Source organism: Podarcis bocagei (genome assembly GCF_964188305.1).
Source record: "Podarcis bocagei genome assembly, chromosome: 16".
In the NCBI taxonomy this organism is placed as follows: domain Eukaryota; kingdom Metazoa; phylum Chordata; class Lepidosauria; order Squamata; family Lacertidae; genus Podarcis; species Podarcis bocagei.
Genome location: NC_138142.1, coordinates 12,349,011 through 12,376,795, shown reverse-complemented (window position 1 = coordinate 12,376,795; position 27,785 = coordinate 12,349,011). Strand labels below are relative to the sequence as shown.

Here is a 27,785-nt window from a genome sequence, read left to right as displayed (position 1 = left end):
AGAGAACGTTTAAAGATGGCGGCCGTGGCAACGAGAAGGCGGTTTCCCTGAGAGGGGGCGGGAGGGAAGGGAAATAAAAGAAGCTCCCGCGACGGAGGAGGAGAAGAAAAAGGAAAAAAAAAAGATAACGACGCCGGCGCGGCCCCTTCCTCCTACCCCGGCTGGTTTCTCCCCCCTCACTTTGGCTTTGGAGGTGGGGCGAGGAGAAAGCACAAACGCGAGCCCTCGAGCGAGGAGCGGCAGGGACTACTCCGGGCATGGCCCAGGTGGGTGCCGGGCCTGTGGGCTCCGGCAGGGCGCGGCGAGGAGAGAACGGGGCCTTGGCGCGGCCTGGCCGCCTCAGCTCCGCCGTCCTTGGACGGTAGCGGCACGCGTGCGAGAGAGCCCATTCCCGGGCCTAGGCCCTGCGCAGCTACTGGGGGCGGGGAGCGGTGGTGTGTGTAGGGAGGGGGTGGTGGAGATGCGGAATGATAACGGGGAATCATCCCTGCGGAGCCCCCGGGCCTTCTTTTTACTCGGGTTGGGCCTCGCGGTTCCCGGAGGAGGCGGAAGCTCCGGGGTTGGCGGAACCTTGTTGATGCGGCTGAGGCGAATTACTTTTTCTCTCTCACCCGCCTTTAAACAAACAAAAAAAACCCCACGTTGAATGGAATTATATGGAAGTGGGTGCGAAATGGGTTTTTTGGGGGGTGGCGGGGAGGGAAACCTTAGTAAGACCAGCGCGTGCTACCCCCGATCCCTCAAGATTTGGTTTTTTTATTTAATAAATAAATATATTGGATAGCAGGGCGGGATACAAAAGTGAGGCCAAAGATGGCTATACTATTACTTACCACCGTCGTGAAATTATGGGACGGATACACCCAGCCTTTTAAGAACAGTTGTTTATGGTAGTAGTTTGGGGGCTTGATGACTTGTTGTGCAGGTAGGAGGTAAGAGGTTTAATTTCTTCGGGCTTTTTTAAAAGCACCAAAAAGAATGCCCTGGTCTTGTGGCCTTTGAAAAACTTGCAGGTGCTTTCCTTGGTTAGAGCCAGTTTGGTCTTCAAAGAAAGTGATCAAGGAGGCTTTATTATGCCTTTGATAAGTCGAGATTGATTGAGGAAAGCTTTTGCCACACCATAGAGAACAAACATAGAGAGTGCCATAATCTATTTGCTTTATTTATTTAAGTAATGCATATATTCTACTTTCTAAAATTTCTCAAGACAACAATATTAAGAGGAAAGATTAGGAGATATAGCAGTGTTTATCATGGCCCAAGACAGTCTCATTTTTTAAAAAAAAAATTGTTTAACAGACTAACACTGCTACCACCCTAGAATCAGGTTTCTTTGTGTTTTTGAAACTTATCTCTAGTAGCTGGACTGGGAAAGATCCTTGTAAGATCCTGAAGAATGGTTGCTCTGACTTTGTATGAAGCAGTTTCCTGTTTCTTCAAAGACTGCAGTCCATAGTTTCCTCTAGTCCAGCATCCTGCTTCCAGTTTGATCATCCTCTCTCCCACCCCCCACACATTCGTTATTCTATCATTTGTTACCTACTGGATTTTGAAGAAGGGTCAGCCTTCTCTTAAAGGATGGTGGTGAGGAGCTTGTTCTTAGCCCTTTTTTTGCTACATTTTGAAAGGATTTGTACCTTATTCTGTAACACTAGACAGCCACTACACAGAAAACAGTGTGTGGTGGTTGTGATCTAGCCCCCACCTGATGTTTGCATCCTGCATGGTCTATAGTCTACAGAACATCTTATGTAATCTAAGTGCTGTTGTGTTTGGAAGGGAAGAAATTGTTTAACTCAGGCTTGTTAAATTCCAGTAGGGTTACCTGCTTTCATGCCCCAATAAATAAAAGGAAGGAGGGAAACTTTAATCAACTTGATTTTGGTTTGTTGAGTATGGTAGCAGGACCAATTCTTTGTTGTTATTAAGCGCACCATCCTAGAACTTTGCTTGTATTCACAAGTGTTGCCACATGTTAACCATTGTTAAAACTTGGCTTAGCATTTAAATGACAGTGTTTATTTAGGTGAGGTGTGGCTCAGCATCACATAAGTGATTCTGCAGTTTCTGCATCATAGTGTGTGTGTTCTGTTGGGCAGAGATTTATTTATTTGTTGTATACAGCACCTAGCACACTGATGCCTCATAACTGGATAGTAATTGAAAATAATAAACATGGTATATAGTGTTTTATGGGTGTTCAAAGCTCTGATTTCTACAACAGCTTTGCATGGTTGGCTGGTATTAGGGTCATGTTTCATGTTGGGGAGGGGAGAAGCGTGGCTGCCTAAGGTTACATGGCTCAACTTGGCTGAGAACCACTCTGGGCTGGGAAAACCTGTCACCTCTGAATCCCAAAGGAGTTTGGAGTATGTATCAGCCAATTAGTTGCTTAGTTTCTCCATTGCAAAACATATATGCCAAAGTCACTTAGTGGAGCATGTTCTTGCAAATGGGAGGCCAGTAGGCACAGAAAATACATTTGGCTTAGCTGCTTTACTATATAATATAGAACTTTGATTTTTATAAGCTATTTTTGTACATTCAGGGATTGCCTGAGTGGATACTGGAAAAATCATTGGGAATATCCATGCGACAGCTGAGAGAGGCTTGAAGTTGTTTGGTCTCTTCTTTTGCTACTAAGGAAATTATGAAGTCTAGGGACTTTCTCTTTCAGACATAGTTATGGGGTGATGACAGCTTGCCTGGGTTTGTGATCCAGTTGTATTTTGTAATTTTCTGGTATCATTTTCACACTATGAACTTTAGTGGATTTTCAGGAACTTAATTAAATATTGGAGATAAGTACAAAAGGAGTCCTTCGGGCAGCTGCTGCTGTCCTCCCTGGTCTCTGAACTGCCCCCCCCCCCGCCCCAAAGAGAGGTGCCTCCAAGTGAAACCATTCGACTGTGGAGCTTATAGCCAGGGCTGCTGCAATAAACAGCTGTGCAAGCCTTTAGGAGGCCAAGATGCAGGAGGGCATCAGAGGAGGAAGGGAAGAGGAACAGAGGTAGTGTTGCCTGTGGTACCCCTGACCATCATTCAAGGCACCCCAGGGTACTATGGCACACTGGTTGAAACCCACTTACACTATGATTGTGAGCCTAAAATCAGAGGGACTTGTTTCTGAATAGGTAAATGGTACTTGCATGTTAACCTGGTGTATTTGGAAATGCAAATAAAACATTTTAAGTGTGTTGTAAAGTGCATTATACAATTGTGACACTAGATGGCGATGGTGAACTATGGCAAATTCAATATATTCAATATATTTTTCAAACTTTTTTTTTAAAGCATTTTTACAGGGTTATTTATATGAGTCTAGATTCCTCCCCAGATAATACATTTTTGACAGATATTTCTGTACAGTCGTACCTTGGATCCCGAATGCCTTGCAAGTCAAATGTTTTGGCTCCCGAACGCCCCAAACTCGGAAGTGGGTGTTCCGGTGTGTGAATGTTATTTGGAATCTGAATGCCTGGTGCTGCTTCCGCGGTTTCCAAACATTTTAGAAGTCAAATGGACTTCTGAAACGGATTTCGTTCGACTTCTGATGCACGACTGTATTTTGTAATTTCGGCACTGTATATGTTTGCTGCAGGAAACATTGCTGGTACAATCATAACGTGTACTTTGCCTGTATCGTATGTGTACCCTAGAAGAATGGAATGATAGAACTGTAGAATTAGAAAGTACCCCAAGGGTAATCTAGTCCAATCCCCCACAATGCAGGAATCTCAGCTAAAGCATCCATGACAAATTGCCACCCAACCTCTGCTTTAAAGCCTCCTCTGAAGGAGGGTCCACAGCCTCCTAAAGGAGTCTGTTCTACTGTTGAACAGCTCTTACTGTTATAACCATCTACCACTCATTTATGGAATTGTGACATCTGCACATCAAAACAGCATTGCTCCTTTTAAGTTTATGTAAGCTGGGTCTTCCTTCCATTTTATACAAACCAGTAGGTTCTCCTAATCTCACTTTTTAAAGAAGAAATAGAAGTATTCTTCCAGACTTCCATCCATCTGCATTTATGTACTCTTCCTCCTCTCAGATAAACTTAATGTGGAAAGTTAAACTCTTGCACACACCCCTTTCCCCCCGCAAATCTATTAATTCATGGAAGGAGCAATGGGGAGAGGGAGTTGTGTTGAAATTGCATCTCCTATGTAGTGTGTTGGGGGTGTGAATGTTTGAAAGTACTGTGTATGGTAGGGCTGGATGATACCAGTTTTTTGCCATTGCAATATATCACCTGCTAAACATTGTGATATATCACAGTGTCTGAAATAAGGATGAAGCTATGCAGAGGCATTGGCTAGCTTCACGGGTTTTCCCATATTTTTGCATAGCGTGCGCGCACACTCCTTATAATTGGTGATATATTGCCAGGTCAAAAATTATGAAACTGATATCACAATATGGACATCAAACCAGTTCTGGACAGTATATTGATATATCACCCAGCCTTAGTGCATGGAAGTATTTAGTTTTCTTTGAAGTTTGAATTGAGCTGATCCAAACAGCTGGGTTTTGTGGGATGTGGGAGTAATTCCTTTATTCCCTGCTGGTAGGATTTTTTTTGGGGGGGTTATATAGAGGGACTTGGAGAAATCAATTAGCAACAGGTAAGAATTTCCCATCTTATCTCTCCATGGTCACTGCAGTGAAAATAAGTACCATACTTTTCTGTGTATAAGACTAGGGTTTCTTGCTCAAAAATAATGTTAAAGGGGGGGGGGCTCGTGCATTGTGGGGCTGGGTGATTGGTTGAGTCCCCCAAAATAGGGGGTGTCTTATACACAGAAAAATATGGTATATATGTCTTTAAAATATAATGTACTTGAAAACCTTTGATTTTAATGTAGGTTTTTAAAATGGGCAGTAAAAGGGTGGTTTGCTGTAAAAAATATTTTGGGAGAGGCTCTTCAGGATTAATATCTCCTGTCTTGTGGGTAGGGCACATAGAGATAATTGTGTTTTCTGAATTTCACCCTACGAGTGCAAGAGAAGACCACAGTGCAATAAGAATTTTATTCACAGGTTTAATTACTACCAGCTGTGCAAATTGCTCTCTCACACAAACTATTTTATATATTTATATATAATATTAAATAGAGGTATATTAGATAGGGATATAGAGATATATATGAAGCCCAGATTAAAAGTGTGTATGTGCAGCTAAAATAAAATATCATTTATAGGTAACCTCATTTAGGATTTTATTAAGGAAGCAGTCCCTAAAATATGCCAACCTCAGATATGTTATTTATGGTGGTCTTAAGCTTCTCTAAAGATATCCAGTGAGTGCCTGTCTCAGCTGATTTGGACCCTGCATCATCTTCCTTTTAGCCTGCACTTGTCATTATCTAGTCTTGCAGCACAGATGTATGCTTTTGTTGCGTCAAAATGTGTGAGAAAAATAACATGCAGATTGCTACACAGAAGTGATGTTCATGTATGAGAACCACCTTGTGTAAAGTCATTCTTAAGATTCTGTGACTGCTCATATTGGTGTAACTGTGTACATCACTGGAATCATTCCAGTATCCTTGTAGTTCTCCTTTATGTTGTCTCTGGGTTTCAGATTTTGTTAATTAAGATAAAGACAATAAACATAATAATAATACTCTAATATTTATGAGGTATTACTGTCGTACTAGAATTAGCATTTAGTTAATAATAGGTAGTCAAATGTTTCATATGAAAGGAGCTTGCTTTTTTAAAAACTTGGAATTAAAAATAAAACTATTTTCTGTGTGCCAATATTAGCTTTCAATAGCATGTGAGCAGTAACTGTTGTAGTCTGTTCAGCAGTTCGTTGACTTAAAGAAGAATAGGTACTTTTGCATAGCCCCATTTTAATGCTTCAACTGCTTGTTCAAGTCCACCTGCTTGTTCAGTCACCATAAGCATTATTTTTTAGATTAAACTGCTGTTTGTGTTGCTGTTTAACAGCATGTAGTTAAAACATGTCATTCTGAATTTTGTGTAGCAGAATTGTCCTTTAGAATTACAGTGGTGCCTCGCAAGACGAAATTAATTCGTTCTGCGAGTTTTTTCACCTAGCGAATTTTTCGTCTTGCGAAGCACGGTGTCTGAAAAGTTTTGGAAAAGCTTCAAAAATCACCAAAAACCTCAAAAAAGGCTACCACACCGTGTTCTATGAGTTGCTCCTCGAAGTCAAGTCGCAACTGTATTAACGGTGTTAAGAAAAAGGAAACTTGCAAGACGTTTTCGTCTTGCGAAGCAAGCCCATAGGGAAATTCGTCTTGCGAAGCAGCTCAAAAAACGCAAAACCCTTTCGTCTAGCGAGTTTTTCGTCTTGCGAGGCATTCGTCTTGCGGGGCACCACTGTAGAGAGCAATAGAAAGAAAGCTTCTCTGATTATTCTTTTTTTTCTCTTTGTAGGTTGAAAGAAGAAAAGGACACCTGCATGCGGCCAGTGAAGATGCTCTTTACTTCGACATCAGCTATTTAAGCTGAATGCATTGTGATTTCCAGTAATTGAGACAGTGGTTCTGAAAGCTGTCTACATTAATGAAAAGAACAATGTAGTCAGCTTAATTGAATCATCAGTGTTGCATATTGAATAGAGCATGACAAATCCGATCTTGATGGACTTCTTCATATTAGGAGTATAGATCAATATACCTTTTATTTAAAGCCTTGTTTTTTGTAAGTTTTAATTATGGAGAATTATGAAAATGCACCTCCCCTTCCAAAAGAGCCAGCAACAGAAGCGAATGTGGAGAACCATTCTTGTCCCCCACCACTGCCGCCTAATGAACAGCCTCCACCACCTCCCCTGCAAACGTCCAGTGACGCAGAGGTAATGGACGTTGGCTCTGGTGGTGATGGACAGTCAGATACCCCTGCTGGGGACGCGCACACTGTCGGCAGAATACAACTTCTCACAAAGGGATCGTCATGCTACAAAAGTCGTCTTATCGTAGATCCTAATAGCGACCAAAGCCCAAGAACTGCTCGTCATGCGCCGTCAGTTAGAAAGTTCACCCCTGATCTTAAGTTGCTTAAAGATGTAAAGATTAGTGTTAGCTTTACAGAGAGCTGCAAAAGTAAAGACAGAAAAGTTCTGTACACTGGAGCTGAGCATGGTTATGAAGCAGATACAGATTTAGGTATTAATAATGTTAATGGGGGTATGCATGCTTGTCCTCTGGGTGGGGGTAGTAATGGTCAAGCTACACGAGTAGCTGGTGAAAATGATGACAAAAAGGAGGATGAAAATGATGTAGATCAGGAAAAGCGAGTTGAGTATGCAGTTCTGGATGATTTAGAAGATTTTACAGAAAATTTGATGGAAATAGATGAAGAAGGAGGGTTTACGTCTAAAGCAATCGTTCAGAGAGACAAAGTGGATGAAGAAACCTTAAGCTATTCTTACGAGGTAAGTAAATTCTGTTTCTAATTTCAAACATTTCTCCAGGTTTTATACATTAACTAAAAGGTCTCTGTACCAAGTAATATTCAGATTATAACAAATGCTTAAATTTGGGAGTGGTGTTAAGAGCTGCTTAACTGTATGAAATATACATTTAGACAGTACCGAGAATGGATATGTTGTGATTTGTTTTCTTTTTTTGTTTCAGTATGAAGGCTGTGAGCTTTGTTATTCTAGAGAATGCTAAGAAAGCGTCAAGTTATTAATAATTTACTTAAAACATGACACTTTAATTCTTAGTTGGCTTATGATGGGGATGGGATTTTGTGGATACCTGTACAAATCATTCTTGCTTTGACTTCAGTATTGTTTGAGGAGGAGAATAGATATAGGGGCATGGTATATCACAATGTGTTTTTCAGGATGAATTTGATAATGATGTGGATGCTTTGCTGGAAGAAGGCCTTTCTGTTCCTAAGAAAAGGAGAATTGATGAGAAATATGCAGGGGAGAGTGACCATCAATCTGATGGGGAGACAACTGTGCAGCCAATGATGACCAAAATAAAAACAGTTCTTAAAAGTAAGCTATTTACATTATGTATAACTATAGATATGTTTACTATGTACTCTTTTTTGCAGTAATACTTTTGAGGTAATGGTCTGAACATACCCACAATATATTAGTTATATTAGTCCAAAAGCAGTCCATTGGCCAGGTCTTGTGGTCTCCTTGATATCGGCCTTCTTTTTTCTTTCTGAAGCAGGTAGCAAAACCAGGAAGTTCCTGGTTGGCCACCATAGATGATAAGAAATACTGAGCTTGTAGGCTCCTTTGGGCCAGCCCAATATATTTTTGCACCTGAGGTGAACCACAAAATGCCCCCCCCCACCAGGGAAGAAGGGGTGTGAAGAGCTACGTCAGGAATAAGGGGAGAATTAAAGATCTGTATCTGGAGCAAGGGTGGAAGGAAACTAGTAGCAGCACCTATTTGCCAAGTGGCTACTGTAGCTGCTGAGGAGGTAACAGATCTGGCTTCCAAAGAGTGTACTACAGCTGTCACTGCCATTGGTGCAGTGGCAGCAGTGGGCAATGCATTCCTTGGGGGTTGGATCTACTGCCCCTGTGGATCCTGCCCCCTGAGGTGGTCACTTCATCTTGCCTCATGGGTGGGCTGGCCCTGAGGCTCACACAGGCTGTGTAACCCAGGTAGATTGGGATCTCTGGATGATCTGCAGTAGATTGGCAAGGGTTTCTGAGTCTCAATTGCTGAACAGTATCAACTGCAATGTGACCCAACCCCAACCCCCATGTCCCATTAGACGGATGAAACAAGGAAAGCTTGGAGTGCCAAAAGTACATTTCTGTGTGGAAGAATGATGAACTCTGCTTGGTTCTGTTACTTAAAACCACTTGCTCAGCAGCTGCTTAGAGACATCACACGCTCTTAAATCTAAGTGTGCGTCTTTTGGATCTAGCTCTTCTTTGATCTTGAGGCTCTATTAAAATCCACAGTAGATCCCGCAAGCCTTATGTCTGCTCTACCCTGTCGTAGACATTTATTGTATATTAGTGTTGTGGAATCCTAAAGGAGAATATTTTAGATAGATGTTGAATGTGAGGTTTGTGAAGGTAAACTGTGAACACCTTCATTAGAAATCTTCGAGGGGTACTAAACTTGTGGAGAATATGCAGTTTTTATTCTCGTTAGGACCAGTATCTCGGAGGAAAAATAACATCTCATTAAAGTGCCACACATTGGTTTTGCAGGCTGGTGATACTCGGCAGCCCAATTCATTGCACTTGGAAATAAGTCTTGCCTTGTTCAGTGGTAGTTTCTGTCAAATAAGTGTGCTCAGGATTGCAGCCTAAATCAAGCTGGTTATGATGTGGAAAAGAGTATTAAATATTTTGCCTTTTGCTTGATTTTTTTAAAAAAATGCATATGGCTTCTCTTGAAGTTAATAAATTACAATAAAGATGGAATGTTTTCAGTCCTTTGTGAAGCCACAAAAAGGGGGCAAGTACATATTCCTAGGGATTTGCATTCCCTGCTCTTTTTCTGATAAAAAAGGAGAGGTGCAAAAAGAGGCATGCAATAAATTTATTTAACAGCGGTTAGTATTTGTGAGAAATCAATCTTTCAGTGTGGTAGCACCCACTGCCATACTTTAGGGAAGTCTACCCAGATATGTTGTCATGTTTAAATCTGGCTTTCAGTTCATCATCAATTTTAATTATTTTTTCAAAGGTTTTAAGTCAGAGCTTTCCAAATTGTGTGACAACATGTTAGTGTGTCAGCTGCAGTGTGTAGGTGTGTTGCGTGAATGCTCCCTGTGCTGCTAAGGGGTTAGTTTAACCTCCAGTTTGCTAGTAAATCTGAAATACTTGTCATGAAATAATGTGTGTCTAAAAAATGTGTAACCAACCCGAAAAGTTGGGAAAATTCTGCTTTAAGTAGTTGTTTTGCTGTTTTTTACTGATAAATTATTCATTTTGTTCTTTTTGTAAACAGCTTGTAAGGGTTTTAAAAAGTTGATATGGTGCAGCAAACAAGTTGCAGCTTGAATAATACTGAGGATAAGAGAGAGAGAGAAATAAAACAATATATTCATATTTACTTCCGTTTTGAACTTGCTGTTCAAAATACTGTTTCACCCTGGAAAGCAAATTGCTAACTTTGCGTACAGGTTGGGAGTAAATGCAATCTGACCACTTCAAAATATTACCGGGACGTATGGGGCATCGATTGAATGTCATTGTGGGCCTTCAAAAACAGGGAGCTCCTTCACAGCCTTGCTATTAACTAGGGGTTGGGAGAGGTGGCAGCAGCTTTTACTCTCCTCTTGGTTGATCATTTACACTGATATATTTCTTTGATATATAACTTCAGACTTCTTGTGTATCCTTCCAACCACTTTTGTTGTGGTAAGACGTCTTGTGCATTGAGCAGTTTCTCCTTTTTTCTGAAGGTCGTGGCCGTCCACCTACAGAGCCCTTGCCTGATGGATGGATCATGACATTCCATAACTCTGGCATTCCTGTATATCTGCACCGAGAATCCAGAGTTGTCACCTGGTCCAGACCTTACTTCTTAGGAACAGGAAGCATAAGGGTATGGAACAGACTTTAATAAATTTGGTCATTTAGAGAAATTAGATTTTGAATATATCTGTAGCCTGTTGTGATTATTCGTAGATATACTGGTGACAAAATGTCACTTAATATAGTTGCCTAAAGACCTACTTTGGTTTTACTTGCTGGTTCAGTTTATGTTTCTAAAAATGTGCTGTGTTTCTAAGAATTAGTTTCCACAGTAGCTTGGGAAACCAAGTTAAATATGAAGGTATCTGAATAATATCATGTAGATTGTATGGGGAAATATTGCCTCTTTTAATGCCATTTGTATAAATATATTTTAGAATTTTACTAGGCTGTATCTAAGTCATAATTGGAAACATACAGCAAATTCAACAATGTTATAAAATTTTGTATATTCACAATCATATCGTGCTGTTGCTTCATTATCTTCATTTATTAAACTGGGCATTTTATAGGAGCACTGCAGTTCCAGTGGATTGCACTTACGTCCACATGGTATTCTGGTAATAATTGAATAACTGCATTAACAAATAAAATAATAAATTCCGCATGACTTTGCATAGCTCCAAAGTGCAATTCCCTTTTGTTCACCTGCATACAACTTCCATTCAGATGTTGAAGGTTATAAATGGTTGACATGCTGTGGCTGGCTATATAAAGCATAAAATAGCTTTTCGACAACATAGTCCATTTTCTTGAAAATGCTCACCTAGCAAATCTCTACAAAGTTCTCAGGATCTCAGGCTTTGCTGGTGTATGATAGGGGAGGCATATAGCAAACTTTGAACACTACTGGAAGATGTTAGATCTGGGTTTTTAGATATGTTCTCATAATTTTAACTTTAAAAATTTATATTTGCAGAAACATGATCCCCCGTTGAGTAGCATTCCATGTTTGCATTATAAGAAAATGAAGGAAAATGAGGAAAGGGAACAAAGTAATGACATCACCCCAAATGGGGAAGTATCGCCTATAAAACTCATGGATAAGTCTTTAGAATTTGACTGCCAAACAGAGGAGCCGGACTCCACTGCTGCTGATTCTGGGACTTTAGATGAGAAAGACCCACCCGGGGGAGATGCAGCACAAGGAGCCTTAGGTCAAGTTAAGGCCAAGGTTGAGGTGTGCAAAGATGAATCAGTAGGTAAGTGTCAAAAATGTTGATTTATTGAGTGGTAAGAATCTAACTCAAGCATGTAGGCTTCCTTGTGGATACTATGGCACTTGGCTTACAGATTTAGAACTTGCGAACGCAGAGGGCTGCAAGCCTAGGAGATTTCTATACTACACCCATTGTTGTTGTTGTTTAGTTGTTTAGTCGTGTCTGACTCTTCGTGACCCCATGGACCAGAGCACGCCAGGCACTCCTGTCTTCCACTGCCTCCCGCAGTTTGGTCAGACTCATGTTTGTAGCTTCGAGAACACTGTCCAACCATCTCGTCTTCTGACGTCCCCTTCTCCTTGTGCCCTCCATCTTTCCCAACATCAGGGTCTTTTCCAGGGAGTCTTCTCTTCTCATGAGGTGGCCAAAGTCTTGGAGCCTCAGTTTCAGGATCTGTCCTTCCAGTGAGCACTCAGGGCTGATTTCCTGAAGAATGGATGCGTTTCATCTTCTTGCAGTCCATGGGACTCTCAAGAGTCTCCTCCAGCACCATAATTCAAAAGCATTCATTCTTCAGCGATCAGCCTTCTTTATGGTCCAGCTCTCACTTCCATACATCACTACTGGGAAAACCATGTCTTTAACTATACGGACCTTTGTTGGCAAGGTGATGTCTCTGCTTTTTAAGATGCTGTCTAGGTTTGTCATTGCTTTTCTCCCAAGGAGCAGGCATCTTTTAATTTCGTGACTGCTGTCACCATCTGCAGTAATCATGGAGCCCAAGAAAGAAAAATCTCTCACTGCCTCCATTTCTTCCCCTTTTATTTGCCAGGAGGTGATGGGACCAGTGGGCATGATCTTAGTTTTTTTGATGTTGAGCTTCAGACCATATTTTGCGCTCTCCTCTTTCACCCTCAATAAAAGGTTCTTTAATTCCTCCTCACTTTCTGCCATCAAGGTTGTGTCATCTGCATATCTGAGGTTGTTGATATTTCTTCCAGCAATCTTAATTCCAGCTTGGGATTCATCCAGCCCAGCCTTTCACATGATGATTTCTGCATATAAGTTAAATAAGCAGGGAGACAATATACAGCCTTGCCGTACTCCTTTCCCAATTTTGAACCAATCAGTTGTTCCATATCCAGTTCTAACTGTAGCTTCTTGTCCCACATAGAGATTTCTCAGGAGACAGATGAGGTGACCAGGCACTCCCATTTCTTTAAGAACTTGCCATAATTTGCTGTGGTCGACACAGTCAAAGGCTTTTGCATGGTCAATGAAGCAGAAGTAGATGTCTTTCTGGAACTCTCTAGCTTTCGCCATAATCCAGCGCATGTTTGCAATTTGGTCTCTGGTTCCTCTGCCCCTTCGAAATCCAGCTTGCAGTACAGTAAATGCTAATTCGGTATTCCATTTCTCCTTCAATTTGTAATGAAATGCTGCTGCTGCTTGTGTGTTTTAAATACAATTCCATTGTATTTAGTTGTAGTTATAAGCATTTAGTTGGTTTGTTGTATGCTGCATCCCTTTTTCAGTTCTCCGATGGAAGCACATGTTAAAATAATTTGGATGTGCAGTAAAACTAATGTATAAATCTTTACTTCAAATATTCCATCATCATGCATAGTGAAATGCTAGAATTGTAGCATAGCTGGGACGTGCCAGCCATCAAAACTAGGGGTTGCTAACCTTTTGAGGCCTGTGGGCACACTTGCAAACTGGGGACATTTGAGTGGGCACGCTTGCACACAGCAGCAGAACGCTTCTTTTGAGCCTAACCATTTTGTCACTGTCTTTGTAATGTAAAAGTGGTAGTTTTAATTGACCGTGGGGATTGAATATTTTTCCTAGATCTTGAAGATTTTAGACACTATCTTGAAAAGCGTTTTGATTTTGAACAAGTAACTGTAAAGAAATTCAGAACCTGGGCAGAGAGACGACAGTTCAATCGTGAGATGAAGAGGAAACAAGCAGAATCTGAGCGACCCATTTTACCAGCCAATCAGAAACTTATTACTTTGTCTGTGCAAGATGCACCCACAAAAAAAGGTAAGCCGTTTTATGTATGTTAACTTTTTTCATTTGACGAGTGCTTAGTTTTTGTCTGAGTTGCATTAGTACTGGAAGTAACAAAATGCATGTGTAAAAATGATCCTAGCTTCCCTGCAGAACAGGTTGCTTGCAATCACCTGGTTCCTCTTTAAATATGAAAATTTGGGTTTGCATACCCCAAAATGGTCAGGGCACCAGGTTCTAATAGGGCTCAATTGATGATTTCCCTGCCTTTCATAAAACTGACTTTCTTGCCAAAAACTTTTTTTGAATGCTTATAGAAGTCTTGTCTTGATTTCAAGCTATGACAGTATTCAAACTGCTTGTCTTCATTACAGATAATTGCTTTTGGATATGGTAATGTTTTGTTTTAGAAGGATCTGGGACATAATACTTTCCTTGTTTGATTGTGCAGCGACCAATTTGTTGTAAGACCATGTGAGGAGAGGTACAGAAGTAATGAAGCCATGCTATCTGACTTACACTTTATGGAAGCTTTCCCAAGTACTTCTGTAGCTTGAACCTAATTCTGTACTTGGCAAGTGTAGAATGGTCTACCTGAAATACTTTGCTTTGTGGAGCAGGAAGTGATGGAAACTGAATGGGAAGGGCCAGAGCTCTATTGCAGAACATTGCTTTCTATGCATAAGGTCTCTGGTTCAATCTTGAGCATCTCCAGGAAGGGGTGGTAGAGGCATGTCTGAAACCTTGTCAAGCTGCTATCAATCAGTGTAGACCAGTGTTTCCCAACCATGGGTTTCCAGATCACAGTTCCCATCATCCCTGACCACTGGTCTTGCTAGCTAGGGATGTTGGGACCCGTAGTCCAAAAACAACTGGAGACCCAAGTTTGGGAATTGCTGGTATAGACAGTACTGAGCTCTGACTTTATAAGCAGCTTCCTATAAGCAGATCATTGAACGTGAAATAGAATATGCCAGTTATTGTCATTGGGATTGGTTATTGGAGATATTCTATATAGCTTCTCCAAAATGAACACTCTGAAATTAAGGAGCGAGTGCACACATACCCAGCCAATGACTCTGCATGTGATAGAAATGTGTCTCCTTTTCCCCCTCACACATAAAGTATTGTGTAATGTGGGTGTTTCAGTTATAGAGGCATGTCCAAGTGATTCTTGCACTTTGAGAAATGTTATGTTGGGGATGAGTAGAAGAGGGTATGTACCTGCCCCTCTTTCAGGCAAACTGAGTAGTATGTGAACTTGTCTAAGCTGAATTAGAATACTGATTTTACTTTTTGCTTTATGATCAGGAGCTCCTAATCTATATGTTATGCTGTTGGTAGTAAAATCCTTAAAGGCATTTGAAAAATGTTTTTCTTAATAGAGTTTGTTATTAATCCCAATGGGAAGTCTGAAGTTTGCATCCTTCATGAATATATGCAACGAGTCCTAAAGGTTCGACCTGTTTACAATTTCTTTGAATGTGGTAAGTCTTCACTATAGTATTTTTTTGTAGGACAACAGTTACTTGCAGTGTCTGGGCTGTACTTGATCTAAGCTTGAGCCAAGTATTCCAGGAAAATAAACAGTATAGGCATTGACAGGATGCGCACTGCATCTAGAATAATGTAAATTAAGAAGTGTCCCTTGTTGGTTTTGAAGGAAAAACTGACTCATTGTAATGTGCAGATTCCTAGTTTTGTTCATTCAAAATGTCAATCACCAACAAATGGAAATCAAAGTCTTAAGATAGCAGGTCATTGACCAGCTAATGTGGAATCTGAGAACTACTAAATTAAGAGTTGCATATTGATAGCACTTGTACAACCTTTTTAGATTACATCTTAGAACTTTAACATAGCATCTGAGGACTGTGTTAGCATTTCAAAAACTTCTTTTTTAGTAGTTATGTCACAAACAGATGACATAAGGAAATTGTCGGTTTTTATTCTGTAAACCTGTGATGAAAGCAGCCTGTTTGCATTATTTGGTCAAAATCACTTTAGTTTATCTTACACAAAGAGAATTGGTAGTTCTCAGACATCCTAAATCATGTAGGTTTAGGATTTGTTTAGAATATGGTGGCTTCCCATTTTCTCTCCTTTTTAAAGAGAACCCAAGTGAGCCTTTTGGAGCCTCGGTTATTATTGATGGAGTAACTTATGGGGCAGGTACAGCAAGCAGCAAGAAACTTGCGAAGAATAAAGCTGGTAATGTAAACATATTTAAATATCATATATTGAATGTGTGCTTGATAGCCAGTACCAATAAGGTTGCAATCCAAAGAGTGTATGCATTTCAGCTCTACTGTCGCAAAATGGGCTTTACTCCGTAATAAATACATGCAGGTTTAGGGTGTATGTACCTTTTAATACAGGGGTAGCTAACCTTTGCAGTCATCCAGGGGCCGTATGTTGTAATGGGCATGTAAGTGGGCATGATTAATTTTGTTTTTTAAAAAATGCAGTCGGGAAGGGGGACCAAAAAAGCTTTGGGCTTCATACATCACAGTGGGGAGCCAGTTTTTTAAAAAATTAAAAATTACTATTTTAAAAAAATGACAGGTTGGAGAGGATATGCGAGTCATGGGTTAGCAATCCCTTCTTTAATGGATAATATTGAGAACAACGTTCTTGAACGATTTAAGAAACAATTATAGTACTAGTTCTACAATGTATGGATTAAATAGATTTAGAAGAACTCCTTTAACCTTTTAAACAGGTGAAGCAAAGGATGGTGGCTCATGAGGAAAGATGCAGCCTTGGGGCTGCAGTACAGTATTACTTCTCATATTTTTAAGTTGGTGGGATTCAAGCAGTCTCTAACAATGAGCAGGACTGCAGTCTTGGAGCCCTGATGTAATGTATGGAGAGTTCATAGCCTCAGAGCTTGGTGGATTGAGCCTGTGGTATTTAATACAGTGGAGGATGTGAGGGCGATCTGGCTGCGACATCTGTCACCCCATTGATCGCCAGGGTTGATTCGGCTGATCTGGCTGGCTAGGCGGGTGTCCCCTTCCTCCCTCACCGCTCCATGTGCGTCCCTCCCGAAGCTGCGCGCTCGGTGGAAGAGGACGACCATCCCAGATAGAAGGAGTGTACCGTTCTTCGGTCAAGGGTATACGATAGCTGTGCTCCCCTGCTAGAACCTCCAAACAAGCTCAAGGTATTTAATACAGTGGTGCCTCGCAAGACGAAATTAATTCGTTCCGCGAGTTTTTTTGTCTAGCGAATTTTTCGTCTTGCGAAGCACGAAATCCCATAGGAATGCATTGAAATTCAATTAATGCGTTCCTATGGTCAAAAAAAGTCCAAACAAAGCCAAATTTGGTACAACAAGAGTTTATTAAGTGCTCTTTAAAGTCACACATACTGTAAAGAGCATTTCAAAAATTGAAGGAACAATAAATTAAGTTTCTAAACATGACAGAAAAACATTTAAAAATCAACAAAGTGTACAGTACATTTTCTAAGACTCTGGGGGACAACTCGAAGAAGGTTCCTCTTCCACTCTTTGCTTCTTAATGAAGAACCCCCTCCCCAACTGTTCCCCCAGCCACCCACCACACAGAAATTCAAATCCAGAATTTTTTTTTAAAAACAGCAGAGTGGCCCAATGGTCACAGAAAATCATAAAAATGCAGGGGAAAAAACACAAGCTTCCAGATTCTTGCAAACCCCTCCCCAACACCAAGTCCTTGAATTCCAAACACCCCAACCCAAAATCCAAAACCCCCCCAAAAAGTTTTAAAAGTTTAACTTACCAAATGGCTGCAAAAGAAGTTTTGGAAAAGCTTCAAAAATCACCAAAGTCTTTAAAAACCTCAAAAAAGGCTACCACACCGCGTTCTATGAGTTGCTCCTCGAAGTCAAGTCGCAACTGTATTAACGGTGTTAAGAAAAAGGAAACAAACTTGCAAGACGTTTTCGTTTTTCGTCTTGCAAAGCAAGCCCATAGGGAAATTCGTCTTGCGAAGCAGCTCAAAAAACGCAAAACCCTTTCGTCTAGCGAGTTTTTTGTCTTGCGAGGCATTTGTCTTGCGGGGCATCACTGTATTGATTCTGTAAATGCTGTATAAACACATCCTGTGCTTATCACACAAGTTGATTGTAAAATAGAAGTCTTTTTTCTACTGTAAAAACAGTTGGAAATTTTTGTTTTTGGTTCATTGACATTTGTCAGAAATGTAATTTTGTGCAATACGCGATTATGGCAAGACCCTAACCCTTTCATTATCTTCCATAGCCCGAGCTACACTGGAAATCCTCATTCCTGATTTTGTTAAACAGACCTCTGAGGAAAAGCCCAAAGATAGTGAGGAACTAGAGGTATGGACTTTACAATGCAATCCTGTGCATCTTAACATGGAAGTAAATCCCATTGAACTCAGTGGGAATTGCTTCCCAGTGTGTGTAGGATTGCAACTTTAATGGAATGTGATACATTGTTGTTGTTTTTTGTGGTGGTGTATTTTTATCTTGAGGGACGCCGGTGGTGCTGTGGTCTAAACCACTGAGCCTAGGGCTTGCCGATCGGAAGGTCAGCGATTTGAATCCCCGCAACGGGGTGAGCTCCCGTTGCTCGGTCCCAGCTCCTGCCAACCTAGCAGTTCGAAAGCACGCCAATGCAAGTAGATAAATATGTACCACTGCGGCGGGAAGGTAAACGGCGTTTCCGTGCGCTGCTCTGGTTCGCCAGAGGCGGCTTAGTCATGCTGGCCACATGACCCGGACAAACTGTCTGCGGACAAACATCGGCTCCCTTGGCCAGTAAAGCGAGATGAGCGCCGCATCCCCAGAGTCGTTCACAACTGGACTTAACTGTCAGGGGTCCTTTACCTTTACCTTTTTATTTTTAGCTTAACCCACACAGTAGCATTTTGCAGTTCTTTTAATAATTAGTTGCATTATCTTACATTGTAGACTGTATGAAAGTGCTTTGAGGATAAAGTTTCAAAAAGTTTTACACTGACACTTTTGAAATAGTGGATTATATCCAAGTGCTCATCATTTAAGAGTAGACCTATTGAAATCAAGTTACTCAAAGTTTATTTAAATGAGTATGACTTAGTTGGAAATATCCCAGTTTCACTAGTAGACAAATATTTTTTTTAAACTGGTGATTAACATTTTCCAACACATAAGTTCATAGATTCATGAGTATAGCTGTTCAGACATGCTAAAATCAGATTGCAATCCTATACACACCTGAGGGCAAGTTCAATTGATTTCAGTAAGGGCTTAACTTTGGAGTAGACATACATAGGATAGCAATGTCATATGATAACCTATTTCCAGTGTCTTAAAATGTAACAGTATGTGTCTGCTGTTGAATTGTCATGGTTTGGAATATTTACAACCAGTCCAATAAAATTATTTCTAAATAAAGCTTAGAATTTGTTTTAAATATAATATTTAAATCACACTGAATACGTTTTATTGAATTTTTGCTCCAGTCGTTCTTTGCTCTTCAGAAGAGTTAAGATGTTTGTGCAGCATATAATATTAATACATTTTTAGTCTTATCAAATGTAACCCAGTTGTAAATGCTAAATCAGATCTACATCAACCTTAGGACAGTGGGAAATGTTCAGGCTGAAAGTCTTCCAGAAATACTCAACAATGAACCTAGATATTTTCCTGGACTATCTAGAATAGGGGGGAAAGTGGGTAATATGAAATTTCATTGAACTTGTCAAAATTTTGAAGCTGAAATGATCTGCTTAATAAGCTGAAATAGGAGTGAGTCTTGCACATCACTGCTTATTTCCTTCTTTCTTAGCAAATTGCAGTTATGCATGGAAGTCTTCAGTTGAACATTTACCAGTTCCGATTAAATGGGAATCTACAGTTACCAATTTTAGAACAAGGCTGGATCTTAGCAGCTTTTTGGAGCTAGTTTATGAGCTGATGTTTTCCAAATCTGGTAGCAATAGTTTTCTGGTTCAGATGAAATGGGAGATTATGGTTAATTGAAGAGTTCCTGGCTTATTGTGCTGGGCTGAGGCAGCAGGTTGACAGAAGACTTGGGGCATTTTCTTGCCTTATTCATCTGAGATAAGATTGTCTGACTGCTGTGTGTGACTTGTAATAAACTGATTATGACAGTCATTTCCCCCTCTTTCCAAATATTACTATCTTTTAAGGCTAGGATTATATGTATTTAGGGTTTTTTCCAGCCTTTACTCATAGTCTTCCAAAACTGTATTAATCTTTGTTTTAGGCTTCCTTAAAATGGAGTATGTGGCCAGCATAATTATCTTGCTAACTAAAGTGAAGCCAAAGCAAAATAAAGTAGTGGTATTCTTATATAGTGAAACATTTATTTCCCAATGAATTCATTTAAGGCTGCACAAAATGGCAATAAATAATAAATTTTGATGGCACAATGCTATGCAGAGTGTTCTGCTTAGTACTGCAGCTCCATCCTTCAGGCATAAACTTTAAAGTCAAGGCTCAGAATTCCTTTTTGCCATTTAAGTAATGATGATCTACCAATTTTGTTGCAGTATTTTAACCATATCAGTATTGAGGACTCACGGGTATACGAACTGACCAGTAAAGCTGGACTATTGTCTCCATATCAAATCCTTCATGAGTGCCTTAAAAGGTAAGGTTGGGTACTGCTAATGTGTTCAGTAGAATTACGGATATCCCAATGTACATTCAAATCTCCTGAGCAGTTGTGAGGGGGGGGTGCTTTTTACTAATTAAAATTATGTTCATATGTTCTTCTGTTTTTTGTTAATGTTACAATGGCACAAACAATTCATGCTTGAATTCATGCTTACAGACAGTCCCCTAACCTGTGACAGCTATTCATCAACAGTAGTGGGACCATGGAACCATCTGATGGGAAACATGAGCCTAGAAGTCAGCACAAACTCTCATGCCAACTATACGTTTGCTATACTTTTCAGTAATAGTGCTCACAAAGCAGATGTAAAGTTTGACTCTGAACCAAACAGTTTAGCTTGCCCTCTCAAATGCAGGCATGTTAAATTATTTGTTTTGGCATGATACTTCCAAATTACACACTTTATAGACACATTAATTAAAATGGAAGAGCATTCAGCATGTTAATTCCCCCAGTGAAATCTTGAGAAATGCAAATGTGCTTAACTTCGGCAATATTTTTGTGGGGTTTTTTAAGATGTTAAAGAAACATTCATTTTTGACCGGTTGTTTGTTTTGCACAAAAGCAATATTCAATATTAGGAGCATGTGTAGAATGTTGGGTAGAAAACAGGATTTGTTGGTTAGATAGAAATAAAAATAATTTTTCATTAGCCAGATCTCTTACTTTTGAAACTTTGTTAGCCACATGTGGTATAAGTAGAGATTGTGGTTTGGTATGCTAACACCATTTCATCTCTGTAAGAAACCATGGAATGGGTGACACATCCATCAAGTTTGAAGTGATTCCTGGTAAAAATCAGAAGAGTGAATATGTCATGACATGTGGGAAGCACACTGTGCGTGGCTGGTGTAAGTATGATGGCTGGTTTGAAAGCCTTTGAGATGAATATTCCTCTTCATTCTCTGCTTGATTGTGTAGCATTTGTTTCTAATTTTCCTGATCTTTGTGCTTTACCTGTGTTCTTGTATACACCAGTCTCATGGCCTTGACACCACTGTTAATTAAGATAGGAATTTGGATCTAGATATTAAGTATTTAGGAACTACACCTGGGAATTTCATGGCGTTGTGAGACTGAAATGCTCTTCCTGAGATATGGGACTTGTATATTGGAAATGCACAAATATTAGGAATAGAAAAGGCATCTTGTTGTGAAATGTTGCCAGGATTAGATGACATTTCCATACACACACCCCTTTTTAAGGGGTTGGTATTTTTTATCTTCCTGGGTTGGATCAGTTTAAATCAGCTTGGAGGGCTAATGGTGGTCCCTATGGGCCAGAAGCATGACTCTTGCTATTGAGTCATGCCTTCAATGTAGTGGGCCAAGTTCTATAGAACTTGTTCCCTTTAAGCACAGTCCCTATTAGGTTTCAAATGCCAGGTTAAAATGGTTTTATTTCAGGAGATCTTTGCACTATGAATGCAGTTCTAATGTTTCTGTTTCTGATGTTTTAAATTCAATTTCATTCTGGACTGAGCTGCTTTGAGATATATAACGGAAAAGTATAAATTTCATAAATAGAGAGATAAATAATTACACTTAGGTTCTGTGGAAATTGGTATGAAAAGTCATGTCTTGGGTTGCAGTTATTTAAATGGGAGCTGGTTGCAGCTTAGTGTGGACCTAATCTTGACTTTCCATAATGATTATGAACCAATTACTACAAAGGGTTTTAAAAAGCTCTGATGTGGACCTGCTTTTCCTCCCAAAACTTTGTTTCATGGCAATTATGCAGGCAAAAACAAGAGAGTTGGGAAACAGTTGGCATCTCAGAAAATCCTTCAGCTGCTTCATCCACATGTGAAAAACTGGGGGTCCTTATTGCGCATGTATGGAAGAGAGAGCAGTAAGATGGTTAAGCAGGTAAGTTATGTATGCTTTGCTCTGTTAACTTTCTGAATCGTTTTTTGTCTTCTTATTAAAGCTATGCAATACTTAAATTCAATTCCTCATAATGATGCTGTTTAAATGCCGTGGTTGCAAACTCCTTAACATTGAGACTGCTGTGTTGCAAAGATGCTGATGTGATCCATAAGTTGAGTTTATGCAGCAAAAACCCATGAGGGAGTGCAAATGCTTACACTGAGCAATAATCTGGGACCACATGCATACACCAATCCAGAAAGTGTTCCTTACATGAGCTGCTGCAACAGTTAGTGTCCTGACATTCTTGAAGTTTTAGGCACAGTTTGGCAGGCTGAATAGATCAGGAGGAAGAGCCCTTACAGCATCACCTGTGTGTAAGAGAACTGGTGCAACTTGAGGGATACCATACTTCCATCATGTTGCCATTTATTTATGAAAATATTTTCATTCTACAAAATGAAAGTACAAAATCTCCAGCGTGGTTTCTTCTCCTATATTTATCTATTTACTTAATATATAAGCAAACCACCACAAGGTGGCTTACAATAAAACAGCTAAAACCACAAAACAATTGTGAAATAATATAATTAACAATAGATAAAAGCATAGACAGGGGCTGGGGGGGATCAGCAATAAGTGTGCCAGAATAAAAAGTCTTCAAAGAATTAGAGGTTACAAGAAAGGGGGCCCAAGTGAAGTTACCAGGGGAGGGAATTCCACAACACTGGGGGCATCATTGCAAAAACCCTGTCCCTAGCACTCGCCAATTTGGTCAGCCTTAGTAGTAAACATATATTATAAAAATAACCTTCCTCTTGAAGATGAAAATGGGAGCTCTTTCTTTAGTCTTTCTGATACTTTGTGATACAGGAGACGTCTGATAAAAGTGTGATAGAGCTTCAGCAGTATGCCAAAAAGAACAAGCCAAATCTGCACATTCTTAACAAGTTACAGGAAGAAATGAAGAAGTTGGCACAAGAAAGGGTAAGTGCATGATTACTAATTTTAAAATTTGTTTAATTCTGAGAACATGCATGAAAGCTGTGTTTATATTTCTTGACAGTTTGACTTCATACGCATTGCAGAAATTTAAAGTTAAATTTTGAAAGAACTAGTTTTTATTCTTCTGTGATGCTTTTTCAGTTAACAAATTCCTTACTGTTCAAACAAAGGTCACTATGGTTATTTAGGATGCAAACATTTTGAAGTATCTCCTGTGTTGTGACTGTTTATAATCTTGCTGTGATGACTTCTTCTTCTTCATGACTGGCCTTTGTTCTTGCATGGAAATGTGGCTGTCACAGGGGGTTGGCATGTCAGTTTTCCCTTACGGCCCATCAGTATAAACAACTTGCTTAGACTATTGCTTTCTTTTTCTAATCTTTGTAATTCAGTTCTCTGTTAGCAAGTATTCTGTAGGCATAGGTTGATTGCTGTTAAGCACTAAAAGAAAATCTTCCCCCACCAAATCAGAGGTTAAGTGTGAAAGGGGAGTTGCCACATTTTCATCTGTGATCAATTTCAGATTCCCCTTGCAAAAGGGAACATAGAGACTTGCACTAAAAAGTAGCCTTTGTGTCCTGCATTTTCGCAATATAGATGCTAATCTCTTCCTTTTAGTAATTAGGGTGCCATGGGGCTAAAATGAGAAAATTCTGGTTTTTGATCTGTTGAAATGTTTTCAAAATGTTGACACCATCTATGTGTACAAGTTTGTTTTTAATTATGGTTGGCTTCTTATATCTTTAAGGAGGAAACTCGAAAGAAACCCAAGATGACAATTGTCGAATCTGCTCAACCTGGCAGCGAGCCTCTGTGTACTGTTGATGTGTGATCAGAATGAATAATTGGGGAGCAATAAAACATGTGAAGAAAGCTAGTCCCCCTCACCCAATTTAATTAATAATTGGTTTGCTTCAGAATGCAAAATAATGTAACAATCCAAGCTGCTTCAAATATGCATTGTTCTTTTGCATAATCAGGGCAATAGTACTGAACTTTTGAGGGTTTTTTTAAAAACCTCTGAGATATACATTTATACAAGACAGCAAAAATCTGTGTGGGTCAATGTATAGAAGTGGGCAGAAAAGCATGTTCACACAGGATAAGCTGAAGTAAGCACTCCCCCACCCCTTTTGAAACTATTATGCTGTCTTTGAATGGATATGTTTAAGGATTAATCCAGAATGTCTATGTAAAGAGTGGAGTGAATGTATAATATAGGAATACAGCTGTACACACTCTCGTATGAACATGCTGACAACTGTTTTCTCAAAAAGAGCTTTGTTGCATTTCAGCACAAAATAATATGCACTGATAAGACACTTTTGACAACTACATTGAAGAAAAGTGGAAAGCAATGTTCCTTAATGCCATTAAGATTAGGCCAGTGCTGCTTGTTTTTGAATTTTGGCAGGCATAATATTTTTAATATTCTGGTACAGTGGTCTTTAGACAGTAAGAATGGCACCTGCAGTGTTGAGCACCAGTGTGTCTCTTGTTTTCAAAATTACTGGCTATATTTACTTAAAATATTAAAAAAAAGAAGATAGGGAAACATAGGAAAAACCATAATAGTTTACATAAAAGACAACTGGAAAGGAGTATATAGCTTCTAATTATTTTTACCATAATTAATTACAGGTGATTGGGAGTGGATGACTAAGCACCAGTGCTCTGCAGCCTGTTCTTATTCTGGTCTTGAGAGAGTCCTCCACAATTAATTAGAATGAACTGAGAGTGAGCAGTGATGGTGCTTGGTAATTTGCATTTCCTTCTGTTTTTAAGACCCCACTTGAAAACAGTTTGAAAATATACTGACAGTTCTAACAATTAAAATAGAGATTTAATTGCATCTCCCTTTATGGTATATATATTTTTATTTAATGCAGCTAGATCTAATTGATACTTCAATCTCATGCACCCTATTACCTTTAAACAAACATGAAAAACCCTTTCCTTTGTGAATTGACGAATGGCAGTCATGAAAATCACTGGAAGCATTCTTCACTGGAAGAGTTTTAACATTTTCAAAAAAAGTTGTCACTGGCTTTGTTTTATTAAATGTTTAGCATTTGCAGAGTAGTTTCTGCACGGAAACTATTAGAATGTAAATTGGGGTACATCAGAGGACTTTAATAAGATCTTCTGCATAAGTTGTATTGAGTTGAAATAAAGAATATGAATATGCAAGTTGTTGTCTTTATATAGTTTCTTAAGCTGTCAATATCCGCTGCAAGATACTGAATAGCTAACACATGGCCCTAAAAAAAACATACAGTGTGGTCCAGAAATACTTCTACACTTAAGATTTACACTCCAGAAATACTACAGTTCAGGCCCTTTGCTAAGGTATCTCCTAGTACAGTGTATGTTACAGTGGATATCTGTTAAGTTATACTCATTTCTAGATGTCTGCTGCAACAGTCACAAGAAAATAATGCAGCAGGAGACCATTAAATGGAAGTGGTAGTGGTTTGTTCCAAGACCTTTTAGGAGGAAGTAGGCCCAGGGTCCCACCTCATACTTGAGATGGGTTGTACAGGCTCCATGAAAGGGCATTCTAGAGTGCCAGAAATTGAGTTGCCTGATCCAGTTTCATTGCTTCCCACTCGGAATGCAAATTTTCTACAGTTCTTAGTGCCATACATTCGTTACACAACTCAGTTTGACATTGGGTATACATAGATTTGCCAGGTGGTAACTTAATTGGGTGGTGTCTAGTACTATATGCTAACTCAACTGTAGTGTTCCACCAAAGCTACCTTTCGGATCCTAATCAAATTATCTTGCAAAATGCTTAAATGCTCCCTGCATTGTACATTACTGCTTGGCACAGCCATTTTGATTCACCCAGTTTCTTGCCACCAGTTACCAAGAGCAGGCAGCCTGTGATGCATAAATTGGTAATACTGAAAACCTCTTGATGAAATGTTATTGGACATCTGTGTGCCCCAGCTGATAGGGTTTTGTCTTACGAACCAGAGGAAGCAGACTACTTGAAAGCTCCCAGCTGGAAGCCTCTTATTGTAGTATGTTATGCTTACCCTTGGTAATTTTGGCAGTAGTGAGCCCATGCTAACATTGAGATATAGCCTTTATTCAAGCTTAAGTGTTTTCATTCATGTTTTTATGCAAAGAATCCTTGTGTTCTCTACAGAATGAATTTATTTTGGAACTTTATTCAGCACATCTGAAAATGGTCGCAATTTGTTTAATGAGTAGGACATAGTTCTAAATGCACTGCCTCTGTTCTACAGAAAATCTAGCTTTAGTCTTCATCTTTGTCCATCACTGATGCAGTACTTTAAAAAGTTGTTAAAAGTCAAATAGGCTTTCTTCTATGCCTTTTAACGTAGGTGTTTACATCTGTGCATTCCTTGCTTTTTTTAAAAAAAAAGCCTACTTCTGACTGCACTTTTTCAACAAATTTCTGCATATATATTTTCCAAAATCAGAATGTTTTGCAGGGTACCTGCAGCATATATATCCATAGATGCCTCATTCTTTTAAGTGTTTGCCACGCTGGCCATCTTGCTTTAGTCTTACCTCAGTCTGCCAAGATTTGAATCCTGCAAAAGGTGACCACTGCCCTTAAACATCCAGATGTGTCATTGTGAACCAAAGGCTAGTACAAATTATGCATTTTTCTTAAAAAAAAGTATTTGATGTGCTGTAGCCTCTTCGGCAAAATGTTCAGGCAAAGCGCAATAACTGCTGGAACAAACAATGTAACTACTGTTGTCACTGTGAAGTATTGTATTTCTGATGTTTACTATTTTGTTTGAAGTGTAACAGTCTTGCATTTGCACATGAGCATAAGCTGCTATGATAAGAGGGTAAATCATTACATTAATTTCAGCTTCTGCATGAGTACTTATGCAGCGTGATTTGACATCCAAAATTGTTTTGTAACTTGTGTGTTGTTGTTTTTCTAGTTAGTCAATTGTAATGGTTTCAGTCCTAACAATGCCTAAAGCAAAAACTGTTTCAAGCCCTCTTTTTCTCTCAGTAAATCAATACCATTGTGGATGGTCTTCACTAATAGCTGTTCCATCCTCTAGGGATAGCTTTTGCTTTCCATATTACATATTAATATGTGCTTCTTCACAGATGTGATTTTTTTTTTGAAAGCTAAAAATTGGTTCTTATTTGAATGTTTGATACTGAGTGGAAATTTACTAACATAAGTGGGGGGGGGGAATACTACCCATTTAAAACCTCCAATTAAGCTTTATTAACTGTTTTAGCACTTGGCTTTCCAGCTGCTGGAAACAAGTATCTATCTATGCTGTTCTAATGGTTGTCACACTTAACAAAAGTATCCTTTCTAGCCCTAGTCTGTAATTCTTTGGTTCTGGTCAGAAAATGGAAGTAGCTGTTGTAGAAATGATTCCAAATTAAGTCAGCCATTTGGAACAACTTGCAGTGATCAATTACAATATTGTATTTTAAAAGTTAATGTGACCAACTCAATGTTATTGGGTGCTGTATGGATTGTATGTTGAGTGCAGTTTCTCAATGCCGGTGGTCAGTTGGTACAACTATGAAGCCTCTATCGTTGAGCCTGTGTGTTAGGTCTTTTAAGTACTTGTTTCCCCCACAAACATTAGTTTTGAGCAATAAAGTTTGATATTGCATAAGATGCTGT

General features: G+C 39.5%; 1 protein-coding gene across 2 annotated transcripts; it reads left to right on the top strand.

Moving 5' to 3' along the window:
• Positions 1–27,779, top strand: DGCR8 (DGCR8 microprocessor complex subunit). Of its 2 annotated transcripts, XM_081174831.1 has the most exons (14): positions 1–266; positions 6,412–7,411; positions 7,828–7,987; positions 10,378–10,520; positions 11,370–11,652; positions 13,462–13,659; positions 15,012–15,113; positions 15,739–15,837; positions 17,873–17,955; positions 20,136–20,236; positions 21,008–21,114; positions 22,005–22,132; positions 23,006–23,119; positions 23,886–27,779. In XM_081174831.1, the coding sequence occupies exons 2-14, from the start codon at positions 6,692–6,694 to the stop codon at positions 23,967–23,969; spliced, it is 2,322 nt and encodes a 773-aa protein (XP_081030957.1). In that variant the 5' UTR covers positions 1–266; positions 6,412–6,691; the 3' UTR covers positions 23,970–27,779. The 2 variants fall into 2 exon arrangements, with proteins under 2 accessions (XP_081030957.1, XP_081030958.1); XM_081174832.1 differs by lacking the exon at positions 1–266 and having other exon boundaries at positions 6,399–7,411.
• Positions 27,780–27,785: the final 6 nt, after the last annotated feature.